The sequence below is a fragment of the Mus musculus genome, chromosome 7, assembly GCF_000001635.26.
Source record: "Mus musculus strain C57BL/6J chromosome 7, GRCm38.p6 C57BL/6J".
Lineage (NCBI taxonomy): Eukaryota > Metazoa > Chordata > Mammalia > Rodentia > Muridae > Mus > Mus musculus.
This window is the reverse complement of record NC_000073.6, coordinates 34,197,105-34,214,616: the sequence shown is the minus strand read 5'-3', so window position 1 is coordinate 34,214,616 and position 17,512 is coordinate 34,197,105. Positions and strand designations below refer to the sequence as shown.

At 49.4% G+C, this 17,512-nt stretch overlaps 1 protein-coding gene across 1 annotated transcript in view; it reads left to right on the top strand.

Moving 5' to 3' along the window:
- Positions 1-13,290, top strand: part of Gpi1 (glucose-6-phosphate isomerase 1) — a 29,010-nt gene extending 15,720 nt beyond the window's left edge. The window contains exons 10-18 of the mRNA NM_008155.4: positions 6,307-6,367; positions 6,717-6,760; positions 6,859-7,011; positions 8,682-8,811; positions 8,973-9,049; positions 10,460-10,588; positions 11,727-11,802; positions 11,914-11,980; positions 12,068-13,290. Coding sequence (NP_032181.2) covers positions 6,307-6,367; positions 6,717-6,760; positions 6,859-7,011; positions 8,682-8,811; positions 8,973-9,049; positions 10,460-10,588; positions 11,727-11,802; positions 11,914-11,980; positions 12,068-12,203 — 873 coding nt within the window. The 3' untranslated portion in view covers positions 12,204-13,290. The remainder of the gene's footprint in view (positions 1-6,306; positions 6,368-6,716; positions 6,761-6,858; positions 7,012-8,681; positions 8,812-8,972; positions 9,050-10,459; positions 10,589-11,726; positions 11,803-11,913; positions 11,981-12,067) is intronic.
- The last annotated feature ends 4,222 nt before the right edge of the window (positions 13,291-17,512 follow it).

The window sequence follows — 17,512 nt, the reverse complement described above, 5'->3', positions numbered from 1 at the left end:
AAACTTGTGTCTTGCAGGCAGGGTCAAAGAGTGATGTTTAGGTGCAGAGAAAAGGAGGGCAGGGCTGGCAGGGCTGTTAGTGGAGACCTCGGGGGTCAGGCTACACGGAACAGCCTGAGAAGGGGTGTGGGTGGGCGCCGCTGGAATGAGGGTGATGATGCATGGAGCTCAGGAGCAGGCCTGGGCTTCTGCAGTTAGTCTCTCGGGTGAGACAGATGGCAGGCAGAGGAGTGCAGCACAGCCTGAAGGGCCAGTCCTCCAGGCCAGTCCAGTAAGGTCTGTGTGTGCGCTGCGGTCTAACTTGACATGGCCTGGTGTGTCTGGCTTGTGGACCCAGCACAGGTGTGCTTCTGAGCTTAGAGTCTCTCAGGGCCAGAATGAGACTGACATTCACAAGTTTTATTTCCTCCGATGATGGAGTCTCTGAGGTGTGTGTGTGTGGGGATGGGGGTCATGGCAGAAGTCACAGGAGCTAGAATTGGGTCTGAAAAAGAGTGAGAATAGGTACTGGTGGGATCAGGAGAGTCCAGCTATGACATTAGCTAGATATGTATCTCTGTAATCTCAGGTGCTTGAGACCTTCGGATCACAAGTTCAAGGCTACCCTGGGCTATCTAGTGGGTTCTGGGCCAGCCAGAGCTATGTAGCAAGATCTTATTTTTAAACAACAACAAAATGAATAGTTCTAGCAGTTGAGATCCGAAGGGTGTGTGGAGATGCATGGCCTGGCCACGTAGGAAGAGGCTGAGTGGTCTCAAATATGCCCATGCTATGGTCTCTGGTAGCTTCTGCAGAGGGAGGACAGGCTAGGAGTGAGCTGATTGTTCAGATGAGGTGACCCCAGGCCTCAACGGCCTTGCCAGATCTTCCAAGGTGTCACAGGCTGTTCTCTGTCATCAGGTGTTTCAAGGGTGGGGTTGTGAGGAGGGCAAGAGTAGACAGGTTATTAAAAGGCGAGGCCTGGGGCAGGTGGATAGGTCGAACACAGGCAGGGTCACTTGGGGAACTATGTCATTAGGGTGCAGTTCGAGAGGTTCATGAAACATAAAGGTCGGGAGACCATGGTCTTCAGAGAGAATATGATGATAGCTAAGGCCTGAGTCACACTCCGGAAGCAGGAAACTGAAATTTGGCAAGTAGCATTTGTTCAGGCATGTGGTAGAGTCTGCCCTGATGTGTCATGGCTGAGGTCTCAGGAGCCGGGATCAGACAAAAGTGAGTGGCTGGGTCTTCCCTGAAACCAGAGGAGCCAGGTTAGGCTCCTGTAAGTAGAACATAGCACGCAGAAGGTGCAGGGGTGGGAGATGGAGCTCCCTGGCTTGGTCAGCCCCCAGCATCACAGGAAATGCGAGGGGGGCGGGGGGGGGGGAGAACTGGAGCGGAGTCTCACAGATAGGGACTGAAGTGCCATGATTGAAATCGGGCCAAAAGCGAGTGGTCAGGTGAGTCCTGAACAGTTCTGGTAGCGCACAGGTAATTGACTTGGGGGGGTCTCAAACCTGGTGGGAGTCAAGGGATGGAGAGCGGCACCTGTCCAGAAAGCAATGAAGCCAGGTCCTTACAGGTGTGTACAGTACAGCTGGCCTCCTAGGGAAGGCACAGAAGAGGTCAGACCCAGCCTCGAACCCTAAGTCTGCCGGACTTGGCTAAGTACAGTGAGAGTTTGTCAGGTAACCGCGTCTGTGCAGCCAGTAGAGAGATTGGTCGATGTGAGAGGCCTCTCTCAGATCAGTCTGGCCGAGCAAAGAAGACAGAATCAGTCTGTCAGGTGAGGCCTCAGAGACAAAGAGTTGGTCTGTGCGAGGGAATGAAGGTGAGTGGAGCAAATGTCTGAGAGAGCTAGGGGCTTGAGGTGTGGAGTGAGTGGGCGTCTCTGGGTTCCAGGTATGGTCACGCCCAGTGTGTGAAACTTCACCTGGTAAAGTTGAAGTGTGGCCAGGTACGGGAACGTGGAGGTCAGTTTCTTGGGTAAGGCTTGTGGAACCTTTGCCTGGCATGAGGTTGGATTTTTTATTTATTTATTTATTTATTTTGGCTATGTCAGTCCGGAGTGAGATTAGCAGGTGAGGATCCATGGAGGCCCGAGTTCACAAAACTGCCTGTGCTGGTGAGACATGAAGTCAACCCTGGGGAAGAAAGTGCATGCATTAGGTCAGCTAGGTGGAGCTGGCCTGTCGGATGGACGGAGTGTGCGCGCTCAGGGTCAGGTAGACGTGAAGAACTGAAAGCCCAGGATCACATACAGATAAAGCAGGGCCAGCCCATCTGGTGTGTGGTCTGAGGCCCGTTTTTCTGGCCTTCTCGGTATGGTCTGAAGAGCCATGGTCAATAGCCCTGGCTCACCAAGGACGTGCAGAGGAGCCAGGTGCAGAGTGTATCAGTAGGCAGAACTGCGCCCCTAGAACTCACTCTGTAGACCAGGCTGGCTTCGAACTCAGACATCCGCCTGCCTCTGCGTCCTCCCAGGTGCTGCAGTTACAGGTGTGTGGTGCCACACCCAACCTGTCCGGTACAGGTTTGAACTGTGAGGATTAGAGGTGAGTGCCGGTAGGTGGCACTGGCTTATCAGATGTGCTCTGGAGGGCCAGCGTCAGTGGCTGACAGTTGATCTGCCAGGTGTAGACCACTGAGGCCTGAGGAGTTGAACACAGGTAGGTGATGGATTCAGTCAAAGGTAAGAGTTACACCTAAGTCTTGGTGGCGGTGGAGCCTGAAGAAGTGTGGTCAAAGTCAAGGTGGTTTGAGAAGCCAGGGCCATGCTGAGGTAAGGTTACCTGCCAGGTATGCTCTGGAGAGACAGGCTCAAATACTGGTAGGTGGAGCTGGCCAGATGTGGTCTGAGGACCCAAGGGTCCAGCACAGATGGGTGGACCTGGCCTTCCAGATGAAGATTGAGCTAAGATCAAACATGGGCAGACAGAACTGGCCTGAGAGGTGAGGGTAGGAGAGCCAAGGTCAAACTAAGAGGAAGGACGTTTGTCCCACTAAGTGCAACATCAGAAGGTACCATCATGGAGCACAGGTGAGCAGGCTGGCCCAGCATTTGCCTATGTAAGTAGTCACAGCTGTTCTGACAGATGTAGTCTTGAGGAGGAGTTCAAGTTGAACGTTTATAGATAGGGTTGAGTTGGTGACAGGATTTGGGCAAAGGTAGCTTGTACCTGGGTCTTTGTGGAGAAGCTGGAGGAGTCATGGCTAAGCTCATGTGGGTTGGAGTGACCTCTTAAATCAGACACATAGCACGGTTCCATAAAATAGACAAGTACTGTGGGGCTGACAGCCTATTTTCAAACCCTAATCTATACGTGTAGATAGATAGATAGATAGATAGAGCCCTCTAAGCAAGGACTTGGGGAGATAGAGGTATACACCTGGGATTATTCAGTCCGCGGAGCTTGGTTCTGGCTGGGGTGTGCTGGCCTGTGTCTTTGAGGTAAGGCCCAAGTGTGACTGAGTAAGTCTCACCAGTAGAAGCACACCTCAGGTGGGTCCTGTGGATTGCATATGTTGGGATGGCGCTCTTAAGTCCAGGCTCATTGCTGGTGCTGTGGTTGAGCAAAGGTTGGTGGTACTGGTTTGGTATGTGAGGTGGGAGAAGCTCTGCCGACTTGTTGGAGACTGCTGGAGTCACAAGGAAGTACATAGAGCTGGGTCCCCATAAAGGTTAAGGAGTCTCAAATTGCTCTTAGGGAGATGGACCTGCCACTGTTGCCTTAGGTAGAGGGTCAAGATTGGGCAGCGGCACTGGCTGTATCCTTGGAGCTGGATACAGGTAGGTGGAGCCAGGCCTCCCAGGTGAAGCTGTTGTCATTGATCCATGCTGGTGTTTGCCCAGCCTTCCCTGTCAATCTTTGGATCCAAGAAGAGGTGTCCTTATCACCTGGGCTCAGATACAAAGGTACCCTAGGCTTGTTAGGTGAAATGTGTGTGCAGCCTAGCCCAGGAATATGTTCGTGGCTGGGCAGACCTGAGGGGTTGGTCAGACGTCATAGTGTAAGAGAAAGAGAACCACAGTGGGAAGCCTGCCTGGGCTACCTAGTGAGACCTTGACATAAAACACAGAGGGAAGGAAGGAAAGGAGGGAGGGAGGGAGAGAGAGAGACAAAACAACCTGATACAATATGTGTGTCTGGGTCAGTCTGGAGGTTGGATAGAGGAGGTGGGGTGCCCTAAGCCTGTCCACTACCTGTCCTCATCAGGCAAGGCTCAGGGCTGTTGCAGGGACCTGGGGATCTGCAGCCCCCTAGTCTGCAGTCACTAGTATATGGTATTTGGCCTTCCTTTCTCTTTGGTTCATAGTCTGAGCCATACTAGGGATGCACATGGTACAATACGAGGGCCCAGAGGCTTGGGTCAGACTCTGCCTGGAATTGCTAGCTAGATGAAATCTGACCTTGTTCCTCTCAGCCAAGGTCAGAAGCTAGACTTGTCAGTCAGGGCTGCCAACCATTCGATTCCCGTTCTAAAACTAAGTCCGTTAGGGAAGATCATGTCACACCTAACGAGGCTTGTGAGATGGTTGCTGTAGCAGAGCTCTTCTTAACCCTGGATCCTTACAGATGAGTCTGCAGATCATTATTGTCCAGAGGTACCTTGGGCCACCTTCCTCATTCTTTCAGTTTCACCTGTGTGAACTTCCTGTGTTAGCTCTCTACACCCCACAGGCCAGGATGTCATCATCTTGGGACTTTCTCTGTCTTCATTTGTGCCTGGCTCTCAGACTGCAGTTCTCCAACCTGGTCTCTCAGCTTCGTCCTTCACATTACACGCTGTGCTGTGCTTCCTCGAAGCCTGTCACCTCAGGCCTCCAGAAGATACATCCAAACAGCTAACGGATATGTGGTCTAGCAACTCTCCTTTACAGCTAGTGGTGTTGTAGTCCTGTGTCAGCCTGAGAGACTTAAGAAAGGAAGTCGCTCCTGTTGTTTCCTGTGAGTTTTTAATCTCTTGTTGTAAAAGGTTACTCCTGCCACAGGACTCTTGTATATGCCACTCTGGAGTGCTTCTCTGGATGACAGTGTTTATTCAGATCCAAGGTAGACATGGGTAGGAAGCTCTGGGTCTGTCAGAGGCTGAGGAGACAGGGTAAGCATAGGCACAAAGCTATGGATCTGTCAGTAGCTAAGGAGGCAGAATGGGTGCAGGTCTGAGGCTCTGAGTCTATTAGTATATGAGGCGACTTGGTAGGTAAAGTATTAGTCTCTGTGTCTAATCTGGGCCAATGAGGCAGAGTGGCCACAAATCTGGGTTTGTCAATGACCAAGAAGACAATGGTAGGTACAGGCCTGGGGTTCTGGATCTGTCGGCTTATGACGAAACAGGGTAGGTGAAGGTATGAGCTCTGGTCTGTCGGTTTCTGAGGAGATGGTAAGTGCAGGTGTGAGGTTTTGGGTCTGTCGGTGACCAAAGAGACAGGGTAAGTCTGAGAGTTAAGTTCTGGGTCTGTCAGTAACTTAGAAGACAGGTTAGATATAGGTATGGATTAGTGAGTCTGCCCTTGATCAAGGACACAGGGTAGGCACAGGTACAAGGCTCTGGGTCTGTCAGTGTCTGAGGAGACAGGGGAGACACAGGTATGAGGCTCTGGATCTGTCAGTATCTGAGGGGATAGGTCCTCGGCCTCTCCATGTTTCAAAGGTAAGTTCAGTAGAGGTCTGAGTGCTTGGTCTGCCGGCATCTGAGGAGATGAGGCACGGCACAGGTATGAGGTATGAAATTTACCATCGGTGTCTGAGGCGATAAGGTAGGCACAGGTATGAAGCTCTTAAGTTGGGTCTGAGGTATGTGTCATGCACAGGTTTGAGGGCTTGGTCTGCCTTCATCTGAGGAGATGGGATTGTGAACAGGTATGAAGGTCTATGTAGGTCGGCATCTGAAGAAAAAGGTTTAGCACAGATCGGGAACTCTTTTTGTCAGCACTGAGGAAGTAGGAACTACCACAGGTCATGCTGAGGCAGCTGAAGCACAGGTATGAAGCCCTGGCTCTGTCAACACTGAGAAGGCAAAGCTGTCTGTCTGCCAGTGCTGAGGAGACAGGAGCTGACAGATGACAGAGGTTTGAGGCCTTGGTCTGCCAGGAGGAAAAGGCCAACCATGGTAACATCTCTACTCTATGGCTATGGCTTAGAACGGTCCCATGTGGAGGGTCACTGGCACTGGGCTGCCGACTTCCTAGGAAGAGTTGGGTTGCGTCAAGCCCTACAAGCTGTACCCGTGGAAGAGTGGCTTTCCAGGGACAGGCTTGGCAGGAGGGGGAGGGGGTAGGGTGTGCCTACCCACCTTCAATGCCCTTTCCTTCTCTCCTAGTGGGTAGGTGGCCGCTATTCGCTGTGGTCAGCCATTGGACTTTCCATTGCTCTGCATGTAGGTGAGTGTTCCTGCGTCTCCTGCAGGAGGCAGTATTGCAGCGTGAGGTTGATGTCATATCCATGAATACCTTGCTTAGCCCACAGGCTCCCTGCCTCTCTGCTTCTGCCTACAAACATTTATCTTTTAGTACTGGGAGAGAGAACTGTAGGGTTGATATTATGCTCAGGGCCAGCTCTGAAGAGAGAGGCTTTCCTTGGGGCCCCTCCTCCTCCCAGGTCCCACTTTTCCTGGTTCCAGAAGAAACTAACTAACTTCCGGGAGGACACAGAGGTGGCACTTCTTTTTTTTTTTTTTTTTTTTTTTTGCCTGCGAGGGGCACCTTTGCTGACGCTGCTTTTGTGTCACAGGTTTTGACCACTTCGAGCAGCTGCTGTCCGGGGCTCACTGGATGGTGAGTGCTGTGTGGCCTGAGACATGTATGGGTCCCGCCCTGCCCTCCCTCTCTCCCTGCCAGCTGCTCAGCCGCCACTCACCTTGCTGTTCTTTCAGGACCAGCACTTCCTCAAGACGCCCCTGGAGAAGAATGCCCCCGTCCTGCTGGCTCTACTGGGCATCTGGTACATCAACTGCTACGGCTGTGAGACCCACGCCTTGCTGCCCTATGACCAGTACATGCACCGCTTTGCTGCCTATTTCCAGCAGGTACCGGCCGCTGGGCCGTGCTTTGGGAGGTCTAGTGGCAGGTCCAGTGCCCCACCTTGTGCTTGTGAGTGTGGCCATAGTTCATCCCTGCGGCTGGGTTCCTGGCACATCTTGTTAACCAAGTCCTACTCTATCCATGCTGCCAGCTGGATTCACCTCTATGAGAGGTGCCCTGTGTGTCTTCCTCTTTGGCTCTCTCCTGTCATTGCTGTTCTTGGGTGGTGATGTGAGCTGGAACTCGTGGCCCAGGTATACTTTGTTCACCAGGATGGACACGTTCGGTGACCAGAGAGTTTACAGCTATACCTCTCCCTATTTGTAAGCACATGCAACAAGAATTAGCACCCTTTGGGGCCCCTGACCCTGTGTCCAGCCCTATTGTTTGGTCTAGGCATACCTACCTGCTCAGTCTCCCCTCTCCTTTTCCTTGCATGTGTGTTTGTATGTGTCCATGTGAGTGAATGCCACACGGGTGCAAGGTGCCCTGGAAGCCAGAGGAGCTCGATGGAACCTTAGAACTGGTGCTCCAGGTGGCTGTGAGCTGCCTGGCGTGTGTGCCAGGAGTTGAAATTGGGTCCTTTGGAAGAGCAGGAAGCACTCTTTATCTACCGAGCCATCTCCTGTAAATGTGACTTACTCGGCTGAGTAATTGTGTCCGAGGCTGACTGCCTCCAACTGCTAACCTAGGCCTAGTCCTGGAAGCTTCTAGCCTCCGTACAGCCTTAATTAGGCCTAGAATGTTTCCAGCCTCTGGGACTGACTTTTGAATAAGCTCACCCCTTCCTAGTGCTTTCTGAGCTCAAGCTGCTGATTCAACTCAGCTGACGTGGTTCAAACTCCTCTCACAGCTGACTGCTTCAGTCCGGCCTCTCAGTTCTTATTGAATGGCTCTGGTTGGCCTCATGCTAACTCTAGCAGTCTGTTCCAAGAAGTCTCTGGCTTCTCATTCTTTGGCGTGTTCTGTCCTCACCTGTGTCCAGCTTGTTCTCTCTGTAACCTGTGTCTGTAAAGCTCTTCCTGTTAAAACAACGGCTTTCGTTTTTCTGCACTGCCCCCAAGTAGCTTTCCTTTCCTCTCTCCTCTCATGAGAGTTGGGCGTATCCTACTCTGTCAAATCTTTCTCTGATTGGTCACTTTGCCTGCCACTCAATTAGACATCACTTTCAAACATGGGTGCTTCCTTCTACGAACTAACTTTACCTTCATTGTTTGAGATTAAAGGTGTGTGCCAAGGGCTGAGCCACACCACCACTAGAAACGTGTTTTTTTCAGTAAATTTGACGATCTTGGGATTCACAGTGTGATCAGATATCCTGCAACAATCTTCCAAGCATCTTCATAGTTGTTCTAAGAGTGATCAAGTTTTGACTTATCAATTTCCATGATTTTGAAAGGTCTTATGGTCAAGAGAGCAGTAGGCCGTCATCCTGGGTTTCCTTAGGCCACCTATAGGAAGAACAAATAAAGAGATCCTCCTCCTCCTGCCTCCAGACCCATCTTCTCCTGCTCGTGGTCCTTACAGTAGTCTTTAGCAGAAAGCTCAGGAACAGGAGCCTGAGAACCCACATTTACAGGATTCCCCACATGAAGCTGATTCAGGCACCCCAGGAAGGATCCAGGCCGTTTGTGACAGGCAAATCTTACAGATTGAGTTTTTGTCCTCATTCCAGGGTGACATGGAGTCCAACGGAAAGTACATCACCAAGTCCGGGGCCCGTGTGGACCACCAGACAGGCCCCATCGTGTGGGGGGAACCAGGGACCAATGGTCAACATGCATTCTACCAGCTCATCCACCAAGGTAGGGCCCGTCTGCCCTGGGCAAGTGGGCGTGATGCCTGGTAAGCCGAGGATGGGACAGCAGGACCCTCCTGCTTAGGGTAGTGGCTTCTATAGGTTGCTTGGGTAGCTTCCATGGACTTAGGGTTGTATGGATGACTATTGTCCCCTTGCGCTTAACAGGCACCAAGATGATACCCTGTGACTTTCTCATCCCTGTCCAGACCCAGCACCCCATACGGAAAGGTCTGCATCACAAGGTAAAAAGCCTGGCTGGACTGTTGTTCTTTTCAGGATTGTGGGGCAGCCCTCCCGCAGCTGCCTGGCTCAGCAGTTAGACTCATTCACTGCCACAGCAGATGACCACACGTTTACTGCCTTGAAACACAGTCTGTTATCTCAGTTCCCAAAGTTAGAAGCCTCGCTGGGCTCCTATCTCATAAAAGTCATAGGCCAAACTCAAGGTGTTGGCCTGAATTAGTTCCATCTCTGCTACTGTGAGAAAAGACTCTAAGCACGAGCAGCCCTGGGATTTACAGGTCACAGTCCATGGCTGGGGGAAGCCAGGGCAAGAACTTGAAGCAGAGACCATGGGTGAATGCTGTTCGCTGGCTTGTTTGTTCTCAGGCTCATGCTAGTTTTCTTGTACAGACCGGCACCTCCTGCCTAGGGATGGTGCTGCCCACAGTGGGCTGGGCCTTCCTGTATCAATTAATAATCATGACAATCCCTCACAGGCCAATCTGAACGGGGCAGACATAATTGAAACTCCCATTTCAGATGACTTTAGGCTAAATCAATTTGACAAGTTAAAACCTAGACTACCACCAGACTCTTGGAAAATACATGTTCATTCAGGTTTTTGGCAGAATCTTCTCTGAGGACCAACATTCTGGTTCCTTATTGGTGGCTGAGTGTCTTGTTTTGCAACAGGGTCACACAATGCGACTCAGGCTAGCCCTGAACTTGATAATCTTCTCTCGGCCTTGTGAGTGTAGGGATTGGAAGGCGCGTGCCTGCTATACTGTGATACAACACTGTTGACTTGATTCAACTAGAAAAGGGGGGGTCAATGCTGCTCCCTCTTAAAGTCTTAAAAGACAGTCATGCCGGGCAGTAGTGGCACTGCCTGTAATCCCAACACTTGGGAGGCAGAGGCAGGTGGATTTCTGAGTTCGAGGCCAGCCTGGTCTACAGAGTGAGTTCCAGGACAGCCAGGACTGCACAGAGAAACCCTGTCTCAAAAAACAAAACAAAACAAAACCAAAAAAAAAAAAGACAGTCATTAGCAGGATCCCTTATCATGTATCAGAATATTCAAGAATATTCATATGCTGCTAGGCAGCTTGGCGAGGTGGCACACACCTGTGATTGAGGCCGAGAAGGAGGATCTGCCAGTTGAGGGCAGCCTGAGGAACTGAGCAAAGAACTGTCTCAAATTTTAAGAAAGGATAAGGTGGTAGCTTCACAGAGGGTACTGAGGTTCTGTTCCCTAAAAGGAAAACGAGTAGTTAAGCACTGTCACCCTCCTATGTCATCCCATGCGGCCGCCTTCCCCTCTCCAGTTGCGCTATCCAGTGGGTGGACCATGCTGGAACTGATACCACTTGAGATGGACTGGGCAGTCTCTGTTGGTGCTGGCTACTGTAACTGTATGTCCCTCTTGTCAGATCCTCCTGGCTAACTTCTTGGCCCAGACTGAGGCCCTGATGAAGGGGAAGTTGCCTGAAGAGGCCAGGAAGGAGCTCCAGGCTGCCGGAAAGAGCCCAGAAGACTTGGAGAAACTCTTGCCACACAAGGTCAGCTTTGCTCCTGAACTTCAGCCCTAGGATGACATGTGGGGCCTAGAGGGATGACATTGAAGGGTCAGGGTGGGGGCTCAGGATTGTTTGTCCTACACAGTCGGAGGGTCTCTTCCCCCAGAGTAAATGTCCCATGCTCTGGGGTGGAGCGCTTTCCTCTTCAAAAGCTTGGGGACCTGAATTAGCCTGGGGACTTTCCCCCCTGCCCAATATATTTTGGCAATCTTCTTTCTTGTCCTCCAACTCCTCCCAGGTCCACCTACCCACCCAACTTTATATTCTTTCTATAAATAGGTAGGTAGGTAGGTAGGTAGGAAAGAAGGAAGGAAGGAAGGAGATAGATTAGATTAACAGATAGTATTTTAGTTAAAGTTTTACTACTATGAGCAGACACCATGACCCAGTTTCAGAGGTTCAGTCCATCATCATCTTCAAGGCAGGCAGCATGTAGCATCCAGGTAACCATGGTGTGGAAGGAGATAAGGGTTTTATGTCTTATTCTGAAGGCAAACAGAAGACTGGCTCCCAGGCAGCTAGACAAGAATCTTAAAGCCCATGCCCACAGTGACTTACCTACTCCAACAAGGCCACACCTCCTAATAGTGCCACTCCCTAGATCAAGCATATATAAATAACCATAGATGGATGGATGGATGGATGGATGGATGGATGGATGGATGGATAGATAGATAGATAGATAGATAGATAGATAGATAGAACAAAAGGCATAAGAAGTTAATGAATAACAGCAACATCATAAAAACATGGAGTCTGTTTTCTGTTGATCTGCTCTTCCTTGGTGTGACTCTGGTCCTGGAATATGGTTCATAGACCTAGTGTCATTGTTTCCCGGCAGCTATTATTTGCAGCTAGCTTAGAGGTGGGACTTCGTATCTGCTTTTCCTCCTCTGTGGTGGGATTTGGGCTGTGAGGGTCTAAGTGCATTGGCCCTGTTGGGTCCTCAAGACAATGTCTCCTTGGAGTCATCCACCACTTTTGCCCTTAGAATCTTTCCAGCTCCTCTTCTGCAGAGACCCCAGAGCCTTGAGGGGAGGGATGTATATAGACACCCCATTTAGGGCTAAGTGCTCCGGAGCCTCTGCCCGTCGCTGAGGACAGTTCTTGTTTCCCGCAGGTCTTTGAAGGAAACCGCCCGACCAACTCTATTGTGTTTACCAAGCTGACACCCTTCATTCTGGGGGCCTTGATTGGTGAGTGAGGAGAAGAAGGATGAGCTGGCTGGCTTGGGGTCACTTGGATGGGGAAGGGAAGGAAGGAAGGAGAGAGACCCTAACGGGCACCGTCTGTTGTTTCCTCTGCAGCCATGTATGAGCACAAGATCTTTGTTCAGGGCATCATGTGGGACATCAACAGCTTCGACCAGTGGGGGTGAGTTGCCGAGGAATCTCTGTTGTGCTTTTGGGTTGTCTCTGGAATGTGGCTGGCTCATCCTCCTCTTCCACCCTCCCCCGACAGAGTGGAGCTGGGGAAGCAGCTGGCCAAGAAAATTGAGCCGGAGCTGGAGGGCAGCTCTGCTGTGACCTCCCATGATTCCTCCACTAACGGACTGATCAGCTTCATCAAGCAACAGCGGGACACCAAACTAGAATAACTCCAGCCGCGGCCCTACTGACTGGTCCTCCGTGTCCCTTCTCACCATATGCACTGCATGGTCCTGCCCCTCCCTGCCCAGAGCGCACCACCGGTAGTTGGCCTGGACTACAAGGCTGTTGGGAGAAGCTGGTCTGGAACTGCCATCCACCCACTACGCACCCTCCCTGTTGAAGCTGATGGAAGGGCTTTGACGTGTCATGTTGTTCTGACCTGTATTTCACACCCCAGCTAGAATAAAGACACCTAGAGGAGGCATGGGGGCTCAGCCTCTTCAGTTTACTGAGTCAGTACTTTTATCTGTTACTTGTGGGTGACCCTGCTTATGCCTTGTTTGGTTGGCTCTTTACTTGGTGGTGGGCTGGTCCACAGTCTCGGAGGATTGATCGTTATGAGGGGACAGCTGGGTGATAGGGGCACTTGGGAGGCACAGGCAGGTCTATCTGAATTCAAGGCCAGCCTGGTCCACAAAATGAGTTCCCGGATAGCCAGGGCTACACAGAGAAACCCTGTCTACAAAAAAGGGGTTGGGTAGGGTGGGGTCAGGGATCTGCAGTTAGGTGGGCAACTTGCTCTCCAGTCACGTGTTCACCTCCTTCCCCTCCTCACCTTGGTGACGTGGAAAAAGTAATTCTGCTTCACTAGGTAGGTTTTTGCTTGCTTGTTTGTTTGTTTACCTTCGCTTTATTTTTGGTATCAAAACCTAGGAATGGGGCTGGAGAGATGGCTCAACAGTTAAGAGTACTGACTGCTCTTCCAGAGGTCCTGAGTTCAATTCCCAGCAACCACATGGTGGCTCACAACCACCTGTAATGAGATCCGATGCCCTCTTCTGGTGTGTCTGAGGACAGCTACAATGTACTCACATACATAAAATAAATAAGTCTTAAAAACAAACAAAAGAACCCAGGGATGAACTCGATTATACCCTTCAAAAGACAGTTTTAGCAGGGTGTCATTACTGTCACATTCATATCCTGGCTATCAGTGAGTCCTTGTGAGACTGAGTGACAGCCCTGTCATTCTACTTTCCACCATGTTAATTAGGCCCATTTGATGGCCAGTCAATAAAAAGACTTGGTACATGTCTTAGGGTTTTATTGCTGTGAAGAGACACCATGACCATAGCAGCTCTTGTAAAAGACAACATTTCATTGGGGCTGGCTTACAGTCCAGAGGTTTAGTCTATTATTGTCATGGCAGACCATGGTGGCACATGTGGGTAGACCTGGTGCTTGAAAAGAAGCCAAGAGTTCAACATCTTGATTCGAAGGCTGCGGAAGGTAGGCCTAGCTTGAGCAAGTTAGACCTCAAAGCTTGCCCCCACAGTGGCACACCCTTCAGCATAGCTTCACTTCCTAGTAATGCCACTCCCTTTGGGCCAAACACTCAAACAGGAGTCTACCCTGTAGACTGTACACAAACTTGGTCACTGAAGTGGGTGGTTCTGATGCTAAAGTCCTGTTCCCCAATTGGTTCTTGATTTGTCAGTAAAGAAAGCTAGAGGCCAATTGCTGGACAGAAGGTATAGGTGGACTTCCCAGGTCCCAGGAGGAAAAAAAGGCAGATAGATGCAGGGAAGGAGAAAGTGTCTTTCTGCTGTGTTTTAGAGGAAGAAGGACACAACAACCATGTGAGCTCTCAGGGGAGCCGCCAAGGATGTTTAATAGGGGCTCGGTGGGACTAGTTACTAAATTTAGGGCAGGTGGAGAGATGGTGATAATTGGTTAAGTGGATGCTTTTCCAGGCAGGAGATATCTGTGCCCAGCAATTGTGCCCAGAAGGTAAGTTGTAAAGTAACAAGCTGTGTGTCTTTATCTGAAGATTCAAGGGAAGCTCAGGGGAGGACATGTCCTGGAGCTAAAGGGGGTTAAAGCAAAAGGGAAGCAATAGTGTGTGTGTGTGTGGGGGGGGGTGTTTGGTAGCCCTTCTGGGTCCCCGGATTAAAAGGCACTTAAAACTACACTCAAACACTGAAACTTATAGAGGAGAAAGTGGGGAAAAGCCTTGAAGATATGGGCACAGGGGAAAAATTCCTGAACAGAACAGCAATGGCTTGTGCTGTAAGATCGAGAATTGACAAATGGGACCTAATGAAACTCCAAAGTTTCTGCAAGGCAAAAGACACTGTCTATAAGACAAAAAGACCACCAACAGACTGGGAAAGGATCTTTACCTATCCTAAATCAGATAGGGGACTAATATCCAACATATATAAAGAACTCAAGAAGGTGGACCTCAGAAAATCAAATAACCCCCTTAAAAAATGGGGCTCAGAACTGAACAAAGAATTCTCACCTGAGGAATACCGAATGGCAGAGAAGCACCTGAAAAAATGTTCAACATCCTTAATCATCAGGGAAATGCAAATCAAAACAACCCTGAGATTCCACCTCACACCAGTGAGAATGGCTAAGATCAAAAATTCAGGTGACAGCAGATGCTGGCGAGGATGTGGAGAAAGAGGAACACTCCTCCATTGTTGGTGGGATTGCAGGCTTGTACAACCACTCTGGAAATCAGTCTGGCGGTTCCTCAGAAAATTGGACATAGTACTACCGGAGGATCCAGCAATACCTCTCCTGGGCATATATCCAGAAGAAGCCCCAACTGGTAAGAAGGACACATGCTCCACTATGTTCATAGCAGCCTTATTTATAATAGCCAGAAACTGGAAAGAACCCAGATGCCCCTCAACAGAGGAATGGATACAGAAAATGTGGTACATCTACACAATGGAGTACTACTCAGCTATTAAAAAGAATGAATTTATGAAATTCCTAGCCAAATGGATGGACCTGGAGAGCATCATCCTGAGTGAGGTAACACAATCACAAAGGAACTCACACAATATGTACTCACTGATAAGTGGATACTAGCCCAAAACCTAGGATACCCACGATATAAGATACAATTTCCTAAACACATGAAACTCAAGAAAAATGAAGACTGAAGTGTGGACACTATGCCCCTCCTTAGAAGTGGGAACAAAACACCCATGGAAGGAGTTACAGAAACAAAGTATGGAGCTGAGATGAAAGGATGGACCATGTAGAGACTGCCATATCCAGGGATCCACCCCATAATCAGCTTCCAAATGCTGACACCATTGCATACACTAGCAAGATTTTACTGAAAGGACCCAGATGTAGCTGTCTCTTGTGAGACTATGCCGGGGCCTAGCAAACACAGAAGTGGATGCTCACAGTCAGCTAATGGATGGATCACAGGGCTCCCAATGGAGGAGCTAGAGAAAGTACCCAAGGAGCTAAAGGGATCTTCAACCCTATAGGTGGAACAACATTATGAACTAACCAGTACCCCTGAGCTCTTGACTCTAGCTGCATATGTATCAAAAGATGGCCTAGTCGGCCATCACTGGAAAGAGAGACCCATTGGACACGCAGACTTTGTGTGCCCCGGTACAGGGGAACGCCAGGGCCAAAGGGGGGGAGTGGGTGGGTAGGGGAGTGGGGGTGGGTGGGTAAGGGGGACTTTTGGTATAGCATTGGAAATGTAAATGAGCTAAATACCTAATAAAAAATTGAAAAAAAAAAAAAAAAAAAACTACACTCAAGTCACCTGAGTTTCATCTATGAAACCTATATAAAGGTGGATGGGGTGAGCTGATGTCACATGTATTGTGGCAGGCACATACTCAGTAATGGGATGTATATGGTACTTACTTGAGATTAGCCTGGGCTGAGTGAGCAAGTTCCAGACTTGTCTAGCTATACAGTGGAAACGTGTCTCAAGAAAAGGGTGGTAGGTCACAGTAGGGTCTCAGATATAGGTCAGTGGTAGCGCATGCTCAAAGATTGGGTTCAATCTATCATGTGGACACACTTGTGGGGTAAAGTTTCTCCAAGTTTCAAGTGCTTGACTTGTGTCCAGCAGGTGGCACTATTGGTAAGTGGTGGAAAGTAGGTGGGGCTCAGTTGGAGAAAAATGTCTCCCTTGAGAGGGAAAGACATGACTTTGAGAGATTTGCTGCAGACTCTTCTTTCCCTGTATCCTGGCTGCTACCTTTGTGGAAATGACACAAACTAGAAGAGTGCACCGGATTCCATTACAGATGGTTGTAAGCCACCATGTGGTTGCTGGGATTTGAACTCGGGACCTTTGGCAGAGCAGTCAGTGCTTTTAACCACTGAGCCATCTTTCTAGCCCATTTCTAAAATTCTCACACTGCTATGGTTTCTCAAAGTAGTCAAACTCACATGTGCTTTCTGTTTCTGGGATTAAACACTTGTGGAGGAAAGGGTTACTTTGGCTTATAATTTCCGGTCATGATCTATTATTGAGGGAAGTCCTAGAAAGAGCCAATGAGCAACTGCTTGCTGGATTGCTCCCTGGCTCTGTGTGTGTGTGTGTGTGTGTGTGTGTGTGTGTGTGTGTGTGTGTGTGTGTGTTTAGGACACAGGATAACCTCACATGTGATTCCTCTGGTCCAGTCAGTCCTTTTTTTTTAATTTATTTTTTTATAAAGACAGTGTCTCAGTAGCCTGAAAGTTACTGATCAGGTTGGTTGATCCAGTCCCAATTTCAGGGTTTATTTGCTTTTGAGATACTCTCAAGCCAGAGCTGGGTTGAGTTTCACTATTTAGTCCAAACTATAACCAGAGTTCACCCTTACCTGGCAATACATGCTTTTCAAATGTGCTTATTTTTTTTATTTTAGTAAAACTCATCACTAAAATTTTTCTTATTTTGGTTTTTTGAGACAGGGTTTCTCTGTGCAGTCCTGGCTGTCCTGAAACTCACTCTGTAGACCAGGCTGGCCTTGGACTCAGAAATCCACCTGCCTCTGCCTCCCAAGTGCTGGGATTAAAGGCATGAGCCACCACTGCCCGGCTAAACTTTTTATTATTTACTTTAATGTGCACCATGTGTATTCCTGCTGTCCACAGACTCCAGAAAAAAGAATTGGCATTGGTTCCCCTCCTGCCTACCCTCTGCAAACTGGAGTTGTAAGCAGTTGAGTAACCTATGTACATGCTCAACATTTTTATTTTGTTTTGTTTTTCCATACAGGGTTTCTCTGTGTAACAGTCCTGGTTGTCCTGGACTTGTTTTGTAGACTGCTGGCCTCGAACACATAGAGGTTACACAACCCCGCTGTGGCATATGCTCAAATCTTCAGTCTTCATATGTATTTTAAATGTATCTGTCAAAATTAAGGACTTTGGGGGGCTGGAATGATGGCTCAGGAATTAAGAGCTCTTTCAGAGGACCCAGGTTCAATCCCACCACTCACAGGACAGTTCATAATTAACTGAAACTCCAAGAACTGACACCCTCACACAGACC